General features: G+C 43.6%; 1 protein-coding gene across 4 annotated transcripts; it reads left to right on the top strand.

Annotated features, from left to right (window-relative positions):
- The first annotated feature begins 572 nt into the window (after window positions 1-572).
- Window positions 573-12,216, top strand: LOC101148900 (carcinoembryonic antigen-related cell adhesion molecule 8). Of its 4 annotated transcripts, XM_063701397.1 has the most exons (6): window positions 573-636; window positions 1,521-1,880; window positions 5,677-5,955; window positions 6,374-6,628; window positions 9,825-9,827; window positions 12,085-12,176. In XM_063701397.1, exons 1-6 carry the CDS (start codon window positions 573-575, stop codon window positions 12,174-12,176), a joined length of 1,053 nt encoding a protein of 350 aa, XP_063557467.1. The 4 variants fall into 4 exon arrangements, with proteins under 4 accessions (XP_063557467.1, XP_004060904.3, XP_063557466.1 ...); XM_004060856.5 differs by lacking the exon at window positions 9,825-9,827 and having other exon boundaries at window positions 12,085-12,216; XM_063701396.1 differs by lacking the exon at window positions 9,825-9,827 and having other exon boundaries at window positions 12,100-12,176.
- The last annotated feature ends 11,703 nt before the right edge of the window (window positions 12,217-23,919 follow it).

The following is a 23,919-nucleotide window of genomic DNA, read 5'->3' as shown; positions in this document are numbered from 1 at the left end:
CTCTCACCAGTGAGCACACACCTCCCCAAAGCTCAGTGGTGGTGTCCCTGTGACAGGGTCCTTGCGGAGCCCTGACCTCCTGATCTGAAGGGAAGAGCCAGATGGGGATGGGAGAGGGCAGGGGGAGCGACTGTGCACCCCGACCTGGAGACATAGGCTGCAGGATGCTGAGGGCACAGGGCTGTGCTCACCCAATCTCCAGGGTGTGTGTGTGACTGTGTGTGTCTCTTTGTGTATGTGTGTGTCTCTGTGTGTGTGTGTCTGCATAGTGTGTGCAGAGGTTGGGTGAGAGAATCACTGCTGAAGGAGTCAGAGACCTCAGCAATTCCCAGGGGCCTGAAACACAGACAGAAAATAAAGGGAAAGGAGGGACAGGGAGGCAGGACTGAGAGGGGAGGGGACAGAGAGGTGTCCTGGGCACAGACCCCGCCCATGAGCCTGAGAAGTGCTCCTGCCCTGGGAAGAGGCTCAGCACAAAAGGAGGAAGGACAGCACAGCTGACAGCCGTGCTCAGAAAGTTTCTGGATCCCAGGCTCATCTCCACAGAGGAGAACACGCAGGCAGCAGAGACCATGGGGCCCATCTCAGCCCCTTCCTGCAGATGGCGCATCCCCTGGCAGGGGCTCCTGCTCACAGGTGAGGAGAGGACTTCCTGGGAAAGGACAGGAGGAGGAAACACAGTGACTGGCTGGGGTCTCCTGGGGAGGACGGGGCTCTGAGAGGGGACAGAGGACTTCTGTTGGAGCCTTAATAGAGGAGAGGACACAAGAGAGGGGAAGGGGTCACAACAGGAAAATCACATTGAACTGGAATTGGTAAGAGGCAGGAACATCTCAAGTGTTCCATATTCCTGGTTAATCATCACTGGCCACTACATTTTGAAAAATGATAATAATAACCATACCAGATGACACTTCAAATAAAGCATAACCAGGGTATGAAACATTGTCCTCAGCCAACAATGTCAGACATTGGCAAATAAGCCTCAGGAAGCAGAGGGCTCAGGGAATGCTCAGGAACTCATCCACAGGAGTCTGAAGCCTGTCCCAGGCACTGGGGTGCAGCCAACACCACACAAGTCCCTGCCCTCACAGAGCTCACACTCTCCCGGGGAGGAAGACAGACAAAGAGATCTAGAATGTGAGGTCAGGCACTGACAGGAGCCCTGGAGGGAACACAGCAGGGAAAGGTCAGAAAGAGAAGACCCAGTGTCTCTAGAGGAGGTGTCAGAGAAAGGGTCTCCCAAGGATGCCCTGATGTGAGCAGGATCTGAGGGCAGTGTGGAGGGAGCCGTGCAGAACCCTGAAGAAGAGGATTCCACCAGGGAAATGCCAAGGTCAGAGGTGTTGAAGAAATGGGGGCTGTGCTGCTGACATTGACTCAGTAGGACACACACACACACACACACACACACACACACACACACACATAAAAACACACAAACTCCAAAGCTGATGTCCCCATTTTTCCACTCCAATACATATGTTGCAATATTGCTTGATGCTCTTTCCCCCTCCTAGCCTCACTTTTCACCTTCTGGAACCCGCCCACCACTGCTCAGCTCACTATTGAAGCCGTGCCATCCAATGCTGCAGAGGGGAAGGAGGTTCTTCTACTTGTCCACAATCTGCCCCAGGACCCTCGTGGCTACAACTGGTACAAAGGGGAAACGGTGGATGCCAACCGTCGAATTACAGGATATGTAATATCAAATCAACAAATTACCCCAGGGCCTGCATACAGCAATCGAGAGACAATATACCCCAATGCATCCCTGCTGATGCGGAATGTCACCAGAAATGACACAGGATCCTACACCCTACAAGTCATAAAGCTAAATCTTATGAGTGAAGAAGTAACTGGCCAGTTCAGCGTACATCGTGAGTGATTCCCCATGACCTCTGGGTGTTGGGGGTCAGTTCTACTTCCCACACACAGGATTGTTAGGCCTGGGCTGTGCCCATGTCCCTCTCTGCATTACATCCCACTTTAGGGTTTGGACATTTAGTGCAGGACACACTCAGGGGAGATAGACTTCCACAGATCAGAATTCCTTTCCTGCATCCAGACCCTGCAGACACTCATGGCAGAGGAATGACAGTCTGATGGGGGCACTCAGCAGGAGGAGATCAGACTCAGCCAGGCACCCCGTGCCCTCCCCATGGACCTGACCCTGAGAAAGACTCTAAAGAACTGGGTCAGGGCCTGACCTGAGGGGCTCCCTGGGATCCTCACAGAGAAGTTCATCCCTGGAAGCCCCTGCTCCAGACCCGTGTCCCAGGATCCTGACTCCAGGTAACCCTGGGAAACCTGTGCCAGCACTGGGTTGTAGCCTCCTGGGCAGGGCCAACTAGGAGCAAAAATTTACCAGCCATCCAAGGGCTGTGGCTCCTGGAGCTGCTCACCAGCCAGGGCTCAGACCCCAGAGCCTCATCTGGGCAAGGACAGAGTCTTGTCCTTCACCTGAGACTCAGAGTGGAGAGGACAGATGGACAAGCTTCTTAGGCCATCAGCCAACTGGCCTGGGAGGCTTAGGAGACTCCACAGAAAGTTCAGTGTCCCCAGGGACAGAAATAGAAGAAAGATGTTCCTAACAGCAACTTGTCCAGCAGGGATCATGCCAAGGGGACCCTCTCATGGAGGCAAATAATAACCCGTGCTGTTTGTGTGAGCGCCTCCTCCGTGCAAGCTTCAGGTCAGGTGACTATGGATAATTTAATGCTAATTCATAGAAAACCTGGCAGAAAATATCATTTTCCTATTGAGAAAGAAATAATAATTCTTTTTATTTCTTTTTTTTTTTTTTTTTTTTTTGAGACGGAGTCTCTGTGGCCACGCTGGAGTGCAGTGGTGCGATCTCAGCTCACTGCAACCTCTGCCTCCCGGGTTCAAGCGATTCTCCTGCCTCAGCCTCCCGAGTAGCTGGGACTACAGGTGCATGACACCACCCCTAGCTAATTTTGGTATTTTTATTAGAGACAGGGTTTTACCATGTTGGCCAGGATGGTCTCGATTTCTTGACCTCATGATCCGCCTGCCTCGGCCTCCCAAAATGCTGGGATTATAGGCATGAGCCACTGCGCTCAGCCTATTATTTCTTTTAATAGAAGCTTATTATTGAGAAGAAACGGAGGCACAGGAAGACACAGTCACTGAACCAGGGTCACACAAACACGAGGGATAGATCAGGGTCACATGAGGTCTCTCTCCAGCCACAGCCCCGTCCTCTCTTCCACAAGAAGGCAGGGCTTATTGCGTTCCACGGACCCCATGGTCATCCATTGGCTCAAATCCTTTCTTCCTGAGCATCCAAAGCTCAGAGAAGTGAGAGCAAATAAGCAACTGATTAATTCGTACTCCAGAACTAAATCACCTGCCCCAACTGTCAGAGCCGGTACGAGGAATGTCCAGGCTCCCTCTAAGATCCTAACCCCCCTCACTGAACCTGAAATCCTGTTTCCTGATGTGTTGCTGTCACTCCCATGGGAGGACAAAAGAGAGGACTTTGCTTTCTCTCCCCACTCACACCCTGCACCAGGACAGGCCCAACATGTGACACACACTCGATCGTTCTCTCATGGAGAGGGAATGAATGAGAGAATGAATGATGCAAAACCTCTTTAGAGACTAGATCCTGGATGGCCAGGCAGGTGCTGTCTGATGGGCTTACTGCCTATTCCACACACATCTGTGTCCTCATGATGGCACCATTGTGATAAGATGGGGTCCTTCAGGTGGGGAGACGCATGAGCCACTGGCGTCTCACTTAGACTCTGTCCAATTCGCAAAAACCTAATCCAACTCTACTTGTGTCTCCCGAGGTCAAGAGAAAATGAAGAAAGCATTGTGCATGCCTGTTTTGGGCTCCTCCCAATTTTGCCTAACTCTGCATAGGAATTAGGGGCAGGAAGCTTTCTAAATTTACTAACATAACACACATCGCTTCTCCTAATTTGGCATTGTTCCTCCCTTTATGGAATTGACACACCTAAGACTTCCTCTCTGACCGGTTCTGTCCTCTTAACAGGGCTCACGTGCCTCCCTCTGCCTGGGAGTTGCTAATTTCAAGCGAACTTCAGGATCTTCCTTTGAGCATAATGTGATCCTGCTGGAATTCACAGGATGCCTAAACCTTATTTTGTTATCAAGAGAAATATTCCTTCCACCAGTTGATTTTAGATCTGTGGACAATTAATAGCAACTTCTACTTATGGAAAAAAATTCATGTTTCCTCCAATTTTGTTTTTGACTATAGTCAAAACATAATATCTAAACTCCTGACAAATTTTAAAATGCAAATTAGAGTTACACATTGACCATCAAAAATCCCAAATCTGAAATGCTCCAAAATTCCACATTTTTTGGCCACTAACATGATTCTCAAAAGAAATGCTCACTGGAGCATTTTGGATTTGGGATTTTCAGATATGAGATGCTAAACCAGTAAGTATACTGCAAATGTTCAAAAATTTATAAAAGTTAGAAATTCAAAACACTTTTGGTCCTAAGCCTTATGCATAAGAAATACTCACTGTATATGAGCTATAGGCACAAAGCTGTACAGCAGATCTCTAGAACCTCCTCATCCTGTGTAACTGAAACTGCAGACCCATGAACAACTCTCCATTCCCCCCCACTCCCAGCCCATAGCAACCACCATTCTACTACGTGATTCCATGAGTGTGACTACCCTAGGAACCTCATGTAAGTGGAATCCTACAGTATCTGTCCTGTCAGTGGCTTATTTCACTTTGTATAATGTCCAGTGGGAGAAAATATTTGCAAAACTTCTTCCCAAACTTCTCTCTCATAACTGTCAAACACCCATGGTCCATGAGGGCCAAATTTCCAGCACTTCGGGCTCCCCCTTCCCACCAGTCAGTTTGCATTTGCAAATGTCCACATGTATTTATGGGAGGATCCACAGCTCTTCATCTGCCCCCCACAGGGAAAGAAGGGACATTAAAAACCAAGGAAAGGAAACAGGGTTCTGCTCCAAAGCCACCTGTTCTTGCCTGTCCCCTTCACTCCTTCTAGATCATTCCTTGGACTCTGCTCTATCTTTAGAGGTCACTGACTCAAGTAAGTCACGATGAAACACCTGGGAAAAACTGCCCCACCTTGTGGCTCCACTGCCTGACGACGGAACCGACCTCCAGGCTTGCCCCGGCCCCCCTGTGTTATTTCTGTTGAAACACCCAGTCAGGAATTAAGGACAGTGGCATGTCCCATCATCTCCCATCTCTAGAATGTTCTTGGAAACAGAACCCTCAAAAACATACCTCGAAGGGCAAAGTAGGACTGTGAAGCTGGAAGGGACCCAGCACCTACATGTTCCAGGTGAGGACCCCTAAGTAGGCCAGGCAGGCAGCCGGTCAGGGAGGGACCAGAAGAGGCACCGGGATCTGTAACTCCCAGTCCTGGGTCTGTCCACAACCCAGCGCTGCTGCCCAATTCACATTTGAGAAAGTCTGTGATTCTCCCACACAGAGAAAGTGGCCTCATGGTCTCTGAGCCCTGATCATTGTGCATCTGTCTTGTGACACACACACCCACCGTGGGCTTTTAAGGACTCAAGTAGGCTGAGAGGTGGGAGATGCCAACTCTAGTTGAAATTTGCCTGTGGAGGAATCAAAGGTGCCACACAGGGTAATCTTCTCTCTGTTTTCTGCACAGCGGAGACTCCCAAGCCCTCCATCTCCAGCAACAACTCCAACCCCGTGGAGGACAAGGATGCTGTGGCCTTCACCTGTGAACCTGAGACTCAGAACACAACCTACCTGTGGTGGGTAAATGGTCAGAGCCTCCCAGTCAGTCCCAGGCTGCAGCTGTCCAATGGCAACAGGACCCTCACTCTACTCAGTGTCACAAGGAATGACGTAGGACCCTATGAATGTGAAATACGGAACCCAGCGAGTGCAAACTTCAGTGACCCAGTCACCCTGAATGTCCTCTGTGAGTATCTTCTGTTCCTCTGTGGCCCAGGCCACCAGCCCAAATCCACGCAGCCAGAGGCCAGGCCTCTCAGTCCCTCTCAGCTCCAAAAATGCAGATTCCCCACCCACCCCTAGAAACCCAGCTCGTCATGACTTTCTGCCCCAGGCAAACATGGGTAGGCCTAGCCTTGACCAAGAATAAGAGGGGAGGGGGTGCTCCTGTCATGGGAGACTTGGAGTCCACATCTTCTGATGGGAGAAACAGGTAAATGTCTCGGACTCTGTCTCAGTAGAAACAGCAGGGGTTTGGTTGGGGTTGGTTGGGACTTGGCTCAGGGTTGTGACTTGGCTCAGAGGGACACTGTGGCTCTTCCACAGACCAGGAGCTTCCCCTTCCCTCTGATGACATCACCTGTGACTTTATTCTTTTGCTCTAGATGGCCCAGATGCCCCCACCATTTCCCCTTCAGACACCTATTACCATGCAGGGGTAAATCTCAACCTCTCCTGCCATGCGGCCTCTAATCCACCCTCACAGTATTCTTGGTCTGTCAATGGCACATTCCAGCAACACACACAAAAGCTCTTTATCCCCAACATCACTACAAAGAACAGCGGATCCTATGCCTGCCACGCCACTAACTCAGCCACTGGCCGCAACAGGACCACAGTCAGGATGATCACAGTCTCTGGTAAGTGGATCCCTGGAGCACTGGCAGTATGTTTTCTGGTAGAGTCTATCTGGCTTTCAGAGATGAGCCAGAAAAAAAGTTTTATTCCCAGCCTGTGTCCAACAGCACAAGCAAATCCCCAACTTTTCTCCTAAACCCTCCCAGTTTATCTCTATAGACTCTCTTCTGCCTGTTTTTCTGATTTCTCTTGGCTGACCTTGGGGCTGACCTGAGAAACGTGGAGAGGGGCCTTCGTCAGCCCCAGAGCCCTATGTCATGGAAAGGACTTCACCAAGGGGGAAGAAGGAGGGTCCTCAAGGTCAAGTTGCTTTTCTTTGTCACCAACACATGGCACCCCTGTTTCTGTTACCCCTTTGTTTTCTTTTACCTATGCCATTAGCTGCAAGAAACATCCAAGGCTTTGAAACAAGCCCACAACGTTCCCCAAATGAGAGGAGGAGCCCCTTGGATGATGGAGGAGCAGCTCAGGCTGCTCCCATCTCTGCTCCCAGCTCCCTGGTGACAGGCCCTGCCCTGACTCCACCTGGGGTGGGACCCAGGTGTATGGAAAAGGTGCTCAGGTGGCCTATCCCAAATCTGGCTAAATCAAGTTGCCAGTTGAAGCCAAGCCTCCCCCCAGTCAGGCTGCATAAAAATGGGAAGACAGGGAGCCTCCGGGAAGACTCCTGAGCAGTGTCCTAGCTCTGAAGTCACGGGCTGCATGAGGCTGTGGACACAACACAGAGGACAGTGAGTGATGCACATTTGGAGACACAGGGAGATTCAGCCACAGGGTCTCTGCATGAGAGGGAAGGGGTAGTGCCAGTTGCCCAGGCTGGAGTGCAATGGCACTATCTCGGCTCACCCTCCACCTCCTGGGTTCAAGCAATTCTCCTGCCTCAGCCTCCCAAGTAGCTGGATTACAGGCATGTGCCAACACGCCCAGCTAATTTTGTATTTTTAGTAGAGATGGGGTTTCTCCATGTTGATCAGGCTGGTCTCGAACTCCCGACCTCAGGTGATCCGCCCGCCTTGGCTTCCCAAAGTGCTGGGATTACAGGCATGAGTCACTGCTCCCGGCCACCATTAACTATTTCTATGCGTGCAATTTAGTGTTATGTAACCATCACCACCATCCATTTCCAGAACTTTTTCATCTTACCATATTAAATAAACTTCTCTGCCCAATAAAGAGTAACTCTCACTCCTTCTCCCCCTAACCCCTGGCAACCTCCATTCTACTTTCTGTCTCTATGTAATTGACTATTCTAACAACCTTATATAAATGGAATTATATAATAGGTGGCCTTTTGTGTCTGGCTTGTTTCACTTAACATAATGTTTTTAAGGTTCATCCATTTTGCACCATGTATCAGAATTTTCTTCCTTGTTAAGATTGAAGAACATTCCATTGTATGGATACACCTCATTTTTCTATCCACTTATCTTTCAATGGACTTTTCAGTTGTTTCCACCTTTTGGCTATTGTGTGACTAATGCTGCTGTGAACATCAGTGTACAAATATCTGTTCAAATCCCTTCCAATTCTCTTGCATATATGTCCAGAAGTGGAATTGCTGGATCCAAGGGTAATTCTTTGTTTAATTGTTTGAGAAACAGCCATACTGTTTTCCACAGTGGCTATAACATTTCACACTTCCATCAGCAATGCACTAGAGCTCCAATTTTTCCACCTCCTTAAAAACACTTGTTGTTTGTGTGTGTGTGGTTTTTTTTTTAATCAAAGCCATCCTAATGTGTTTGAGGTATTCTATCATTGGGGTTTTGTTTTGCATATCTCTAAGTATCAGTGATGTTGAGCATCTTTGCATGTGCTAATTGGCCATTTGTATATCTTCCTTGGAGAAATCCCTATTTCAGTCTTTTGTCCTTTTTTAGTTGGATTTTTGGATTTTTGCTGTTGTGGATTTGCAGTAGTTCTTCATATATTCTGAAAATTGATCCCTTATCATACATGATTTACAAATATTTTTCCCACTTCAAGGGTTGCCTTTTCACTTCCTCGACAATGTTCTTTGATATATAAAAGTTATTGATTTTCATGAAGTCCAACTTATCCATTTTTTCTTTTGTTGCCTATGATTTTGTTGTTATAACCAAGAAACCACCATGAAATCCAATGTCATGGAGGTTTTTTTCCCTGTGTTTTCTTCGGAGAGTTTTATAGTTTTTACTCTTACATTTGGTCTTTGATCTACTGTGGGTTAGTTTTTTGTATATGGTGTCAGGTAAAGGTTCAGCTCATCTTTCTGCATGGATTTCCAGCTTTCCCAAAATCATTTGCTGAAAAGACTGCACTTTCCCCACTGAGTGGTATTGGCATCCTTATCAAATATCATTTGGCCATATATGCAAGCATTCCTTTCTGGGCTTTCTATTCTATTCCGCTGGTTTCTATGTCTTCCTTTACGCAAGTACTGCATTGTATTGATTACTGTGGCTTTGTAGTAAATGCTGAAATCAGGATTCAGCACTTTTTTTTCAAGGTTCCTTTTTTCACGATTGGTTGGCTATTTTGAGTCCTGAAATTTCATATGAACTTTAGGATAGATTTTTCTATTTCTGCAAAAAAAAAGTCATTGGAATTCTGATAGAAATTGTGTTGAATCCATAGCTCACTTTGGGTGGTATTATCCTCCTAACAATACCGAGTCTTCCAATCCATGAAAACAAAATGTCTTCCCATTTATTGAGGTCATCTTTAATTTCCTTCAGCAATGTTTTCTAGTTTTCAGAATACAATCCTTTCACCTCCTTGGTTAAACTTATGCCTAAGTATTTTATTCTTTTTGATGTTAATGTGAATTAAAATTTTTTTCTTAATTTCCTTTTTAGATTGTTCATTGTTAGTGTATAGAAATGCAACTGATGTTTGCATGTTGATTTTGTATCCTGCAACATTACTGAATTTATTAATAAATTCTAACAGGTTTTTTTCATCCTTAGAGTTTTCTACATAGAAGTTCAAGTTGTCTGTGAACAGACAGATAATTTTACTTCTTCTTTCCAATCTGAAAGTCTTCTTTTTTTCTTGCCTAATTTCTCTGGCTAGGACTTGTAATACTATGTTAAATAGGCATGGCAAAAGCAGGCATCTTTGTCTTGTTCCTGATCATAGGGGGAAAGCTTTCAGTCTTTCTCTATTGAGTATGATGTTAGCCTTGGGCTTTTCACATACTGCCTTTATTATATTGAGATAGTTTCCTTCCATTCATACTTAGCATGTTTTTATTAAGAAAGAATGTTGAATTTTGTCAAATGAAATTTTTATTCAATCTTCCTACTAATTATAGGTCTATTCAGATTTTTTGTGTGTGTTTCTTGGAATTTGTCCATTTCATCTAGGCTATCCAATTTATTGGCATACAATTATTCATAGTACTTTTGTAAACAATATTTCTCTAGAATTGATATATAATATCTCCATTTTCTTTTCTTTCTTTCTTTTTTTTTTTTTTTTTTTTTTTTTTTGAGAGAGAGAGAAAGACAAGAGTCTCACTCCTTAGGCCAGCCCAGGCTGGAGTGCAGAGGTGCGATCAAAACTCACTGCAGCCTCAACCTCCTGGGCTCAAGCAATCCTCCCAACTCAGCTTCCCAGGTAGCTAAAACTACAGGTGCATACCATCATGCCCAGCTGAATTTTTTTTTTAATTTTGTAGAGACAGGGTCTCCCTATGTTGCCCCAGCTGGTTTCAAACTCCAGGCCTCAAGCAATCCTCCTAATTTGCCTTCCCAAAGTGCTGGGATTGAAGGTGTAAGCCACCATGCTGGGAGTCCATTTTCATTTCTGATTTTAGTAATTTCCATCTTGTCTCTTTTTTTCTTAGTCAGTCTAGTTAATGGTTGGCAATTTTGTTGATCTTATTTTGAAGAACCAACTTTTGGTTTCATTGATTTCCTCTATTGTTTGTCCATTCTCCATTTCATTTATATCCACTCTAATCCTTATTACTTCCTTCATTCAATATATTTGGGTTTAGTTTGTTTTTCTCCTGTACCATGAAGTTGCAAATTAGGTTGTTGATTTGAGATGTTTCTTCTTTTTTAATGTAAGACTTTACAGTTATAAATTTCTTGCACAAGATTCTTAACTTCTCTGAGCCTCTGATTCCTCAACTGAAAATTGCAGTAACAGTGTTTGCTTCATAGCATTGTTTTAAGAGTTTTACGTAATCATCAATGAAACCTTCAGCAAAATGCCCCACACAGAGGAAATGTTTCATAAATTTTAGCTGGTATATTACTACTGTTATCATTAGCTAGAAGTTGAGTAGTCCTAGAATCAAATCTCAAGTCTACTTCTCACCAGCCATATGACATCAGGAAAGTTTGTTCACCACTCTAAGCCTCTGTCGTTTCATCTGTAAAATGGAAATAATGTTCTACCCAAGAGAGTTATTGTATAAATCAAATGAGGTAAAGTATTTAGCACAGGGCCTGGCCCATAGGAGCTGCCCCTCAACAGTAGCTAACATAGCATTAATCATCAGCCTGAGTTGACTGGTGAGGGCCAAAAGTAAATGGTTCCAATAGAAATAAAGAAACAGATGCAAAAGGTTGTGTGTGTGTGTGTGTGTGTGTGTGTGTGTGTGTGTAAAAGGTATCTTAGGTAAATACACACACATATAAAAAAAAGGCAACACAGGAAACACGAGGACATGGTTACTGGTTACACGTGAAAGAGAGAAAAAAAGCTAAGTGCAAAGAATCAAACCTGGTATGTTAGTTTTTAACCCACTGAGATGCAACCAAGATGAGATTAGACATGCAAGATAATTTACTAGGAAAAACACCTGTGAGAGAAAATGGGGCGGGTGTGAGAGGAGCCTGGGAGAGCCCTCAGACCACGATGCAGATTTGATTCCTGTGAAGGAGAAAGAAAAAGAAGTTTTAGATAGCAGTGCAGTTCTAAGTGAGTTTAGGCAAGGCTGATGGGGCGTCCTCCAACTAGTCACCCATCAGAGTTAAACAGAGTCTCACAAAACTGGGCTTGCTTCCATACCCCTGCTGGGAGCCCCTGGGAAGAGAGGTCTCTGTGCAAAGGAGGTGGTCAATTTGGAATGCACTGACCTGGGCCTTCTGTCAATCAGCTCCCTGCCATAGAGACCTGCCACAACTAAGACACTGAGAAAAAGATGCAACCATGAAAAGGTGGAAAGTTCTAATGACACATAAAATAGCAATCAGCTTTTTCACATCACAAAGCCTTCAAAATATCTGAGTAAAGAAATGCCAGGATGAAATTGACAGAAGACTGATCGTCAACCTAGAAACATGGTGAGAGGAAAAAATCCTGCAAGAATATAGTTGGCTAATCACGTCCCAGCAACCTTCCCACAAAAATAATGTATTCCTTGAAAAAACAAGTAGAGACTACTTCATGCTAGGAGCTGGTTCCTGGGGTACCCCACTGTAAAATGGCATCAACTTCATTCCTTCTTTTCTTTCCATGACAGATGCTTTAGTACAAGGAAGTTCTCCTGGCCTCTCAGCTAGGGCCACTGTCAGCATCATGATTGGAGTACTTGCCAGGGTGGCTCTGATATAGTAGCCCTGGTGTAGTTTCTGCATTTCAAGAAGACTGGCAGGTATGATGGCCTTTCCTCTTGTCCTCTTTCCTGCAGGGCTGACCGCCATGCTTGGGAGAGAGACCTGTATCCCAGGAATGGATCTCCTCCTCCTCCCAATAAACTTCTGCTTCTCAGCACTAATTCCTGCAGGTCTCTTCTTCCCTGGTCTGCATGCTCCCTATACCCCACTGTCTCTTAGATGTGATTATTCCCAGCCTCTGCTCATTTGTTTCCCAGATTCAATACACTATGAAAGTCTTTTGATCCTTTCTTAACATCTCTCACTTGTGTCATTTTCTCCATTCCCATAGACCTCAACAACTGCTCGAAGTCCTGCTTGACTTCTTATCTCTAGTATTTGAAATCTTCCTTGCATATGATTGTCTCATTACCTTCCGAAAATCTAGTTCACTCACTTACTCAAGAATCTTCAGAGGCCTACTCTGGCCTATTTGATAAGTTCACATTTCTTCTCTTTACTAATTCTTCTCACTTCCATTCCCTCTACTCCCTAGTATAATTCCTCCATCCTAATTAGAACTGTCTTCCTACACATCCCTGCGCATCTACCCCATATACACATAGAATTCTTACTTCCAATGCTGTGCCTAGAAACAGGGTAATCTCCCATCCACTATCTGAACTGTGGAGTTGCCCACATACCCTTCAAAGCAAGCAACCTCTGACCTCATGGAGAACAACGACTCTAGCATTAATGTGTGAACCTGAGATTCAGGACACAGCCTACGTGTGGTTGAGAACCTTTTCCTGATGACCAATTCATGTGTTCATGAAAGATACAGAAATGAAAAAGGCAAGATCCCTACCCCAGAGAACATACAGCCTAAGACAGGAGATAAGATATGAAAAATAATCATAATACCAAAATAGAAAAAAGTGAATGCCACAAGAAATCAGAGAAATCTGATGGGAAATATAGCCACACATTGGAATCACTGAGAAATGTTTTTTTAAATGATGCTCAAGCCCCATCCATAAATTCTGACCTACTGTCTGGAGTGGGACCCAGGCATTGGTAATTTTTAAGCCTTCCCAGATGCTACTAACATGTAACCAGGATGGAGAACTCCTGTTCTAATAGGTAGAACATGAGGCTAAAACAATGGTTCTTTAGCTGGGAGTATTAGAATTTCCTAGAAAACTTTTTCAACATATACAAGCCTATATTTTGCTGGCCCTGTTCGTTAACGGGCTCCACCAAGAACTCAGTAATCCAGTTGAGAAACAGAAGCTAAGTGGAAAAGCCACCTTATTTGATATATATATATATATTTTTTTTTTTTTTTTTTTGAGACGGAGTCTCGCTCTGTCGCCAGGCTGGAGTGCAGTGGCACAATCTCGGCTCACTGCAACCTCTGCTTCCCAGGTTCAAGCAATTCTCCTGCCTCAGCCTCCTGAGTAGCTGGGATTACAGGCGCCCGCCACCACGCCCAGCTAATTTTTCTATTTTTAGTAGAGATGGGGTTTCACCATGTTGGTCAGGCTGGTCTCGATCTCGTGACCTTGTGATCCACCCGCCTCGGCCTCCCAAAGTGCTGGGATTACAGGCATGAGCCACCGCGCCCAGCCTTACTTGATATGTTAAATTACATGGAAAGCATTGTCAATTGATAAGTGGTGCTAAACCTTCTCTAAGTTATATTTACGGTTATGTTACCGATACGAGTGTTCCAAAAATTATGAGATTCCTAGAAATCGAATATGTTATCAGTCATAATGTCATATGCCACAGAAGTAAATAAATTTCTATGTGAGCTGTGTCTTTATCATAATGAGCTCTCCTCAGAGTTTTAACCATAGTCATTTTCAATCTTTGTCATTCACAGACAGTTGTTTTTATTCTTCTTCAAAGCATTTGCAATCAGCTACCATTCAAAATTGCTTCTTCTTCAAGATTTATGGAAAAGACTCTGACGAGTACTCTTGAACACAAGTTCCGGATAACTTTAAGATCACGCCACTGGACTGTCTATGAACTTGCAAACAGGCTGATACCTTTGTGAAGTTGCCCACCAAAACACAGAAGGAAAAAAACATGAATTTCATTGAACTAAATAATAATGAGGATAATGTTTTTAAGATTTTTTTTTTTTTTTTTTTTTTGAGATGGAATCTCACTCTGTCACCCAGGCTGGAGTGCAGTGGCACGATCTCCACTCACTGCAAGCTCCGCCTCCTGGGTTCACACCATTCTCCTGCCTCAGCCTCCTGAGTAGCTGGGACTACAGGTGCCTGCCACAACACCCGGCTAATTTTTTGTATGTTTAGTAGAGACGGGGTTTCACCGTGGTCTTGATCTCCTGACTTCATGGTCCGCCTGCCTCGGCCTCCCAAAGTTCTGGGATTACAGGTGTGAGCCACCGCGCCCAGACCATTTTTAAGATTTTTTATTTGAAAAATTGCCAATTCTTTAAGTGTTTTCTTTTTCAGATTTATGAATTTCTTTATCTTTTAAGCTATCTATACCTTACTGCAATTTGGTAAAGTAGACTTTTGTGAACAAAAATTATAACATTTACTTTTGCTCCCTACCTGACTGCCACAGAACTAGGCAACTATTCATGAGTATTCATATGTTTATTGTAATTCAGTTATTTGCACAAGTTCAGTGAGAATCTGCTGTCTTTATAATGGGATATATTTTAAAACATTGGTTATATTACCAAGGCTTTGATTGGGATGTTATATTTGAGAAAATACAGAGAATGATAGATTAACGGAGTGTCTAATCTATCGTGTCAACCCCAAATTTTTACGTATGAGATCCTTTAGTCCACCCAATGGCTGACGGTAGCAGCATCTTTAACACAACTCTTTGTTCAAATGTACTATGGTCTCTTTTAGAGTCAGACTCCTAGACTCACTTGTTCTCACTGCCTGTTTTAATTTAACCCAGGCATGCAATGCTAGATAATACAATTGCTCCCTACTGGCTGATCAGAGAGGAGTCTGTGTAGTTTATGATGCTTCTTGTTGCACATGGATAAATATATCGGGTATTATAGAGTCTCAGTTGCAAAAATTAACAAACATGCTACTTGGTTAAAATGGCTACATTCATCTGGTTCATTCTTTTATCTATTCTATTTCAGTTGGTTTGCATCTTACCAAAGGTGCATACTCCAAACTCTTAACATTATCTTCCTCATAGTCATACTAGTGGTCTCCCTGGTGTGCTGTAATCTCTAAAAGTTTTAACTGTTTGCGTGCTGCCATCCATCAAATATCAAATGGTCTCTATTTGGCTGGAATTACATAAACTCAAAGAAATGTGTGATCAGGAGGATATCATAACCTATAAACAATGGAAGCCAAAAATGGTGATAACTGAGAGTAATGCTAATGCTTTAAGTTTTGGTCACACTCTCACTTAAGTGAGAGTCTAAAGACTCCAAATTAGAGCCACTCACGCTAAATGCTGCGTACTCCAACTGGAATTTTAAGGAAGCAGATCTCAAAACAGACCAATGTTTTCTGAAAACAGAAGATTTCAGTCTCCCTGAGTCAACATCATAAGGAAGTCCCCTCTGCTTTAACATTTACCCCAAAAAGAGTAACCTGAAGTACCCTGATGTTAACCAATCCATTTATTTCTATGGCTCTGTCTCCTGGTTCCAATTTGACAAAACCCATTGCTCTGTTATTATATTGCCCAGGGGGAGCTATCACTCTATGTGTAGAGTGAGAGCTGCCCCAAATCCTGAATCACAATTAAAAGCCAATTAGATCTATAACTACATTAGTTGAAATTTTGTCTTCTGATGCATGTTCACAGCCAGCAATGGTTAGTGGAGTCTCTCAGACTGCAGCATTTTCACCCTGACCTTCCTGCCTCACTCTTTCACTTACAAGGACCCTTCTGATTACACTGGGCCACCCCAGATTATCCAGAATAACCTCCCCATCTCAAGAGTGAAGTCTTTTTGCCAAATAAAGTAACATGCACAGGTTCCATGGATAAGGATGTGGACATTTTGGGGAGGCCATTATTCTGCCTAACACTGGTAACTTCCATAAACATCACCCACAACAAAAATTTCATTTGCCTTCTTTCTATATCTCATTGTTTTGTGTGAATCACAGGCAAGAGCACAAACTTTGAGGTGAAACACACCAGCTCTGCTATGAACTGGCTGGATGATCCTGGACCACTCACTTCACCTCCCACAGCGTTTTCTCATCTGCAGCACAAAAATGACTCTTACTGTACCAGAAAATGACAGTCAAAGAGTAAATTAAGATGTGTAAGGTATTAGACACAGAGGCTGGTACCTGATGAGCACTTGGTAAACATTCCTTTCAGTCTGTTCTTTTCTCTATCCCATTTCTCTCATCCTCACCCATCTTCTCCTTCATCTCCTCTCTCTTCATCGACTTACACACTCTTAACTTGCCATTTAGAAAGAAGTCATGCTCCCCATTCTCTCGTGACTCTGCTAGAATGTTCTTGTGATAGAGTCTGCCATCCACTCAAGACAGCCCACATTATTTATACAAAGAGGTCTGCTTAAAACAAGAAGTCCTCTTTATGTTCACATAAATTTATATGCACTTTCTCTTAACTTACGCATACCAGTCCCAATTCTGCCCTGTTAATTCATACATGCACTTCCGTATTTCACACTTCTTCAGTATTTCTCTTTACAAACTATAAACAAGAATAGTACTGAGACAAAAATAATAACCAGGGCTACAAGTGGGGATTCCTTTAGCAAAATGAATGTTTTCCTTTAACAAGATGAATGTTATGTGCAAGGCAGCCCTGAAGCCCTTTTCTGTACTTGGCTTATATCAAAGCCATTTGAGTCTACGACACATTTTTAGACAATAATTGTGACAGAAGCCACACCCATTCTGGGTATTTCTGCTGTTAGGTAAAGGCATTTTCACAGAATCTTGTGCATGAACTACTGCTCCCCAATCCTTCCACTCCTGAAGTTAAGCTGCTTCTGCTTAACCATCTTCATCTCCGGTTGGCCTGCTAGGACCCTGGCTGGAAACTACCTCCTCATCCTACATGTCCAGGGTGGCACCTTTTCCTATTCCCATAATCATAATAGTTTGCACTGACTTAAAACTCAGTATGTGCCAGGCACTATCCTAAGATCTTTCCATGTAGCTAACATCTTCACAAAAATTCCGGGATGCTATCCCCATTTTTACAGATTAAAAAAATGAGGCAGGCTGGGCACGGTGGCTCACACCTGTAATCCCAGAACTCTGGGAGGTTGAGGCAGGTGGATCACGAGGTCAGAAGTTGGAGACTATCCTGGCCAACATCGTAACCCCATCTCTACTAAAAATACAAAATAATTAGCCAGGCGTGGTGGCGGGCACCTATAGTTCCAGCTGTTCGGGAGGCTGAGGCAGGAGAATGGCGTGAACCCTGGAGGCAGAGCTTGCAGTGAGCCAAGATCGTGCCACTGCACTCCAGCCTGGGCAACAGAGCGAGACTCCATAAAAAAAAAACAAAAAAACAAAAAAAACAAAAAAAAAAAAACAAGGCAGAGAAGTAATGTACCCAGTATCACCCACCCAACTCCATAATTTAACCTCATCCTCCACTTCGTCTGGGAAGAGGATACCCTGAGATTTCCAAGGTCTCCTGAATGACATACACCTTCCAGAATGATTTTTGCCCCCTCTACTTTCAGGATTTGACAAAGAGCCAGCATTTTGTTTTCTGTCTCACCCTTCACTTATGTACCTGTTCCCTAATGCTACACTCACAACTGCACAGCCCTGCATAAAAGCTGGCTTTGAGGAATCTGTCTCTTTTGGAAAAAAACAGAGCCAGGTTCCCAGTCATTATAAAGTCAGTTTTACTCAATTGTCAACTATTTTTACAGCCTTTCTCTGGTCATAAAAGGAGTTCCCTATGAATAGAAAGTGTAATGGGAAGGAAGTAGGAGAAGGGTGAGTTCCCATTATGGCCACAAAGAGGAAAAGATTCCAAATCCAGTAGCAGTCATAAAACACACCCAGAGTGGGTGGCTCTGAGAAATGACAGTCCCATCTGCCTCTTTTCATGCCTGTTGGCCTCTGATTTCCTTCTCAGCCTGTTCATCCTGGCCTTGCCTTCTTAGGCTAATACTAATGGCCTGGAGCTGGGGCCAGACCAGGGCACACGGCACTGAATGAGGAGAGGGAGGTAGAGGAGGCAGAAAGGGAGAAGAGTGTTTGACTCGTGGGGACCTGACTCACCTAGGTACACATCACCTGGGCAGCAAAGAGATCAGTGAAGGCCTGTGCAAGACTCATGGTGGTCATCCAGAATGACTGACTGAGGCAAGGGTCTTGACCAGTTAAGGTTTATTGAGCCAGAGCTTGAGGGTGCACCCTGGGAAAACATGAATCACAGAAAACCTCTGTGGGTGTGTTCTCTCTGAAGAGGTTGCAGAAGGCTTAGTATTTATATATTTCCTTACAGGGGGGAAGACAGGTAGAAAGAGATGGGATAGGTGGAAGAATAATTGATCTCATCTTGCCTTTGTTCTGTGCCTGGGAAGATAAATATTATCAGAATAAAACTTAACAGGCTTTAGTTTTAGGAGCTAGATTTTGATTGCACACCTGAAGTTATAATTGACATGCCTTGTTTTATGAAATGCTATACATCTTGAAAGATTTTGAGGCCAGCAAAGAACTATTTAGAGGTCAGTCATCTGGAGATCCCTGAGGCTTTTTGCCTTCCTGTTGCCCCAACCCCGCCTCCCACTTTTTTTTTAAGAAGCAAGGTCTTGCTCTGTCACCCAGGCTAGGGTATAGTGACATGATCGTAGCTCACTGCAGCCTGGAACTCCTGGGCTCAGGAAGTCCTCCCACATCAGCCTCCTGAATAGCTGAGACTACAGGCATGCACCACTGCACCCAGCTAATTTATTTTAGTTTATTTTTTGTAGAGATGTGGTCTCATTTTGTTGCTCAGGCTAGTCTTGAACTCCTGGCTTCAAGCGATCCTTCCACCTTGGCCTTTCAAAATGTGAAGATTACAGGCCTGTGCCACCAAACCTGCCCACCCCCAACATTCTTCTAACTCTTTCAGAGAAATCACTGTTAAATACATGACTTTGTGGCTATGTTTCATCTGATCTTACATCACTATGAAGGCTCATTCCTAGGAAGTCATCTCCCATGGAAAAGGGGGTGAAGCCAAATCAGAAAAGGACCAAGGACTAACTACAGCAACAACAACAACAACAAAAAAGTATAATCCTGGAATCCAATTGCAGATACACAACTGCCTCCTCAATTAGAGCAATTCTTTGGGCCATGATCACTAACACTTTCAGTTGCATGTTGGCTCACCTCTAACGTCTACAGCAGTCTATAGACTCATTTTTCTTTTTTCTTTTTTTTTGAGACAGAGTCTGGCTCTGTCGCCCAGGCTGGAGTGCAGTGGTGTGATCTCAGCTCACTGCAAGCTCCACCTCCCAGGTTCATGCCATTCTCCTGCCTCAGCCTCCCGAAAAGCTGGGACTACAGGCTCCCGCCACCACACCCAGCTAATTTTTTGTATTTTTTAATACAGATGGGGTTTCACCGTGTTAGCCAGGATGGTCTCGATCTCCTGACCTCGTGATCCGCCCGCTTCAGCCTCCCAAAGTGCTGGGATTACAGGCATGAGCCACCACGCCCAGCCTATAGACTCATTTTTCTAGAGTCTCTGAATAATCTTCTAACTGCAGTGACAATCTCACAGATTTCTCTGAATTTCAGTACAAATCCAGTATTCATGTGACCCTTTCGTGTAGTCCATACATCAATGGGCACAAAGGTTGTTTATATATAAGTTGCTGTGATTTCTCCAAAAGTTCACTTAACTTGTCTAGTTTCAGTTTGCAGGGCTTGAAGAAAAGCACAGTTTTAATTTCTAATATTCCAAAATGGAAGAAAATCTTGAAATCATTACTTTTGATATTTATAGCCAGGAAAGAATTTAGGATTCAGTCCAAATTATAGGCAAATAATAAAACTCAAAAATAATGAACAAGCCTAGAATTTAATAACAGTTGTATTGAAGTTTTCTTTTGAAACACAAATTTTTCTCTCTCCAGGCTCCCATTTTTATGAAAGACAAATCATAGTAGGACAAATGTATTTGCAAAATAAGTTTTTGTGGTTTTTTTTTATAGTATTTATTGATCGTTCTTGGGTGTTTCTCGGAGAGGGGGATTTGGCAGGGTCATAGGACAATAGTGGAGGGAAGGTCAGCAGATAAACATGTGAACAAGGGTCTCTGGTTTTCCTAGGCAGAGGACCCTGCGGCCTTCCGCAGTGTTTGTGTCCCTGGGTACTTGAGATTAGGGAGTGGTGATGACTCTTAACGAGCATGCTGCCTTCAAGCATCTGTTTAACAAAGCACATCTTGCACCGCCCTTAATCCATTTAACCCTGAGTGGACACAGCACATGTTTCAGAGAGCACGGGGTTGGGGGTAAGGTTATAGATTAACAGCATCCCAAGGCAGAAGAATTTTTCTTAGTACAGAACAAAATGGAGTCTCCCATGTCTACTTCTTTCCACACAGACACAGTAACAATCCGATCTCTCCTTCTTTTCCCCACACTTCCTCCTTTTCTATTCGACAAAACCGCCATCGTCATCATGGCCCGTTCTTAATGAGCTGTTGGGTACACCTCCCAGACGGGGTGGCGGCCGGGCAGAGGGGCTCCTCACTTCCCAGACGGGGCGGCCGGGCAGAGGCGCCCCCCACCTCCCTCCAGGATGGGGCGGCTGTGCAAAATAAGTTTTAGTCTTATACCTGGCCTGATTATTTGCATAAAGTATGGCAAGAATAGTGGTTGGCCATAGACAGTCTTTTTAAATTGGCTTTGCTGAGACTTTTTTTCATAAGGAATCTCAGATTAGACTTCCAAAAGCCTCTCAAGGCTATGCAAGCCAGGAATTTATCTGTGCCTGTAGATACCTGTATGAATTTGGTGAAGTCCTCTTTTCTTGAGGTCTCAAAATAACTTGGGGGTTCCTGGACCTATCAGAAAGTGACATTCTTTACTTACCACAGATCATTAACTTTTTATAGAAACTGCATAGACAAGGTAACCAGGTCAGTCTGTCCAAGAGGCTTTTTGTCAGTTCTATAAAGTCAATCTCAATTCCTCAAAGCATTCTGGTCATATCTGAAAATATACCATTTCACTCAAAGCCTCTATAAAATAACCAATGTCTCCAATTGTGTCCTGTTATAAAAGAAAACAAATTCTTATGGAATGTATGCAAATATCTATATTGCCATAAATTAAGAATATGCACAAATAGTTTATTTTTGTAGAAATTGGGTAGAGAGAAAGATAAATCTTTCAAATTTAGCTCACAAAATTATACTTTACCCAATTTGTTGTAAGCTAAAAAGCTCAAAAGAAAAAATAAAGCTTTTTTGACTCTGGAGAACAAAACATAAAAAAAGTCGGCAATGTTTTTTTTTAAAAAAAGGTCATGAAAAAATCATTTTAGTCCTGTATCAATTTATCCTCATGTAATTAACTCTTGTTCTGCTTCATGTTGGGTTAGCAATCATCATGAATGCATTTATTTTTAACTAAAGTCCTGGGTTTTTTTTCCAGTCCAATGACATGAGCTCCATAGTTATGAGAAGCCAACATTTAAGAGTACTTGTAAGAGTCTGTTCCACAAATATACTTCAAATGTGGTTCAAGGACAGCAAAAAACAATTTGTGAGGGAGGTCATCCAGATATGCCTAGGGCCTTTTTGTCTTCTCCTGGGGCTCTGGATAATGTACAATGCTTTGACACAAGGTTGTAAAGTAACAGTTGTTCATTTGGGGAAAAAATGGTGGTCTTGCATGACTCAATCTCCAGGCTGAAGTATCCCTTTGGTGTAATGAGTTTGGCAGTCCTGAGGTGCTTATTTTCCTTTACATAATTTTAGAAGTTGTACTTCCTTGTTATTGTCTGACTGAGAACAAAGGGATGGGTGTGGAAGGCATCACAGCTTTCTCCCATTTACAATCCCATTGTCATTCCCTTCTTCCTCTGTGGGGTTACATTCCTCTATTGATAGATAACTTATTTACTGAGTTGTTTTCACAAAAATCCAAATGTCAGTTGAACTTCTTAAAGTCCTAAGCATTCAGTTCAGTTCAAGGTCATCTTTGTTGAAGGATCTATAGAAAATTTTGATAAGAAAGTTCACACCACCAACAATACCTTTGGAACTGAAAGGAGCCGGGCACATTCCTCAGCCCCGGGCTCAAAACAAACAAGCCCAGTACAAACACATCCCATCCTCCCATCCCACCACATATCGCCATATATCTCTCAAACTTCCTGAGCCCAGTACAAACACCACCAGGAAAGTCTCCGATAAGGGGACAGCCGTTCAAAGTTTTACTGAAAGAGCGGGAACCAAAAGAATTCCTTTGTTCCCCTGTAACTTTCAGGCTATAAAAAGCAAACACTCGCATTGTTCAGGGCCCTCTTGTATGCTGTGGAATGGAGGGACCAGGTTCGAACTTGTAGTAAAGATCCTTGCTGCTTGGCTTTGACTCTGGACTCTGGTGGTCTTCTTTGGGGAACTAACGGTCTGGGCATAACATCACCACTGAGCTACAGGAATGAAGAGGAAGTAATCTGCTACATGCTGGGGACCTTTATGTTTGTACCTCATCCAATGCTCACAATGACCCTTTAAATAGGCATTATTATCCCTCTATTCCAAGACATCAATTAACTTGTCCCTTATCTCACCTGATAAAAGGTGGAACTAGGACTCAGACTCATATTTCTGAATCCAAAACTCATGCTTCCAGCAAAAGACACTATCAACAGAGTAAACAGACAACTTACAGAGTGGGAAAACATATTTGCAAACTATGCATTTGACTAAAATGTAATATCCAGCATCTACAGGTAATTTAAACAAATTTACAAGAAAAAAAAATTCCCACTAACAAGTGGGCAAAGGACATGAACACACTTTTTTTTTTTTTTAGTGCAGTGGTGCAATCTCGGCTCACTGCAACCTCCACCTCCCAAGTTCAAGAAATTCTCCTGCTTCAGCCTCCCAAGTAGCTTGGATTACAGGTGCCCACCACCACACCCAACTAATTTTTTTGTATTTTTAGTAGAGATAAAGTTTCACCATATTGACCAGGCTGGTTTTGAACTCCTGACCTCAAGTGATCCACCCACCTCAGCCTCCCAAAGTGCTAGGATTACAGGTGTGAGCCACTCTGCCTGGCGAACACTTTTCAAAAGAACACATACATGTGGCCAACAGCATAGGAAAGAAAGCTCACTATCACTGATCATCAGAGAAATGCAAATCAAAACTACAGTGAGATACCATCTCACACCAGTCAGAATGGCTATTATCAAAAATGTCAAAAAAAAGTAACATGCTGGCAAGGTTGTGGAGAAAAGGGGGTGCTTATACACTGTTGGTGGGAGTGTCAATTATTAGTTCAATCATTGTGGAAAGCAGTATGGCAATTCCTCAAAGAGCTAAAAACAGAACTACCATTTGACCCAGCAATCTCATTACTGGGTATACACCCAGAGGAATATAAATCATTCTATCATAAAGACACATGCACATGAATGTTCACTGCAGCACTGTTCACAATAGAGAAGACATAGAATCAACCGAAATGCCTCTCAATGGAAAGCTGCATTTTTAAAATGTGGTACATATACACCACAGAATACTATGCAGCCATA

The sequence above is a fragment of the Gorilla gorilla genome, chromosome 20 (genome assembly GCF_029281585.2).
Source record: "Gorilla gorilla gorilla isolate KB3781 chromosome 20, NHGRI_mGorGor1-v2.1_pri, whole genome shotgun sequence".
In the NCBI taxonomy this organism is placed as follows: Eukaryota; Metazoa; Chordata; class Mammalia; order Primates; family Hominidae; genus Gorilla; species Gorilla gorilla.
The sequence above is the reverse complement of the archived record's forward strand: the minus strand, read 5'-3'. Positions and strand labels throughout refer to the sequence as shown.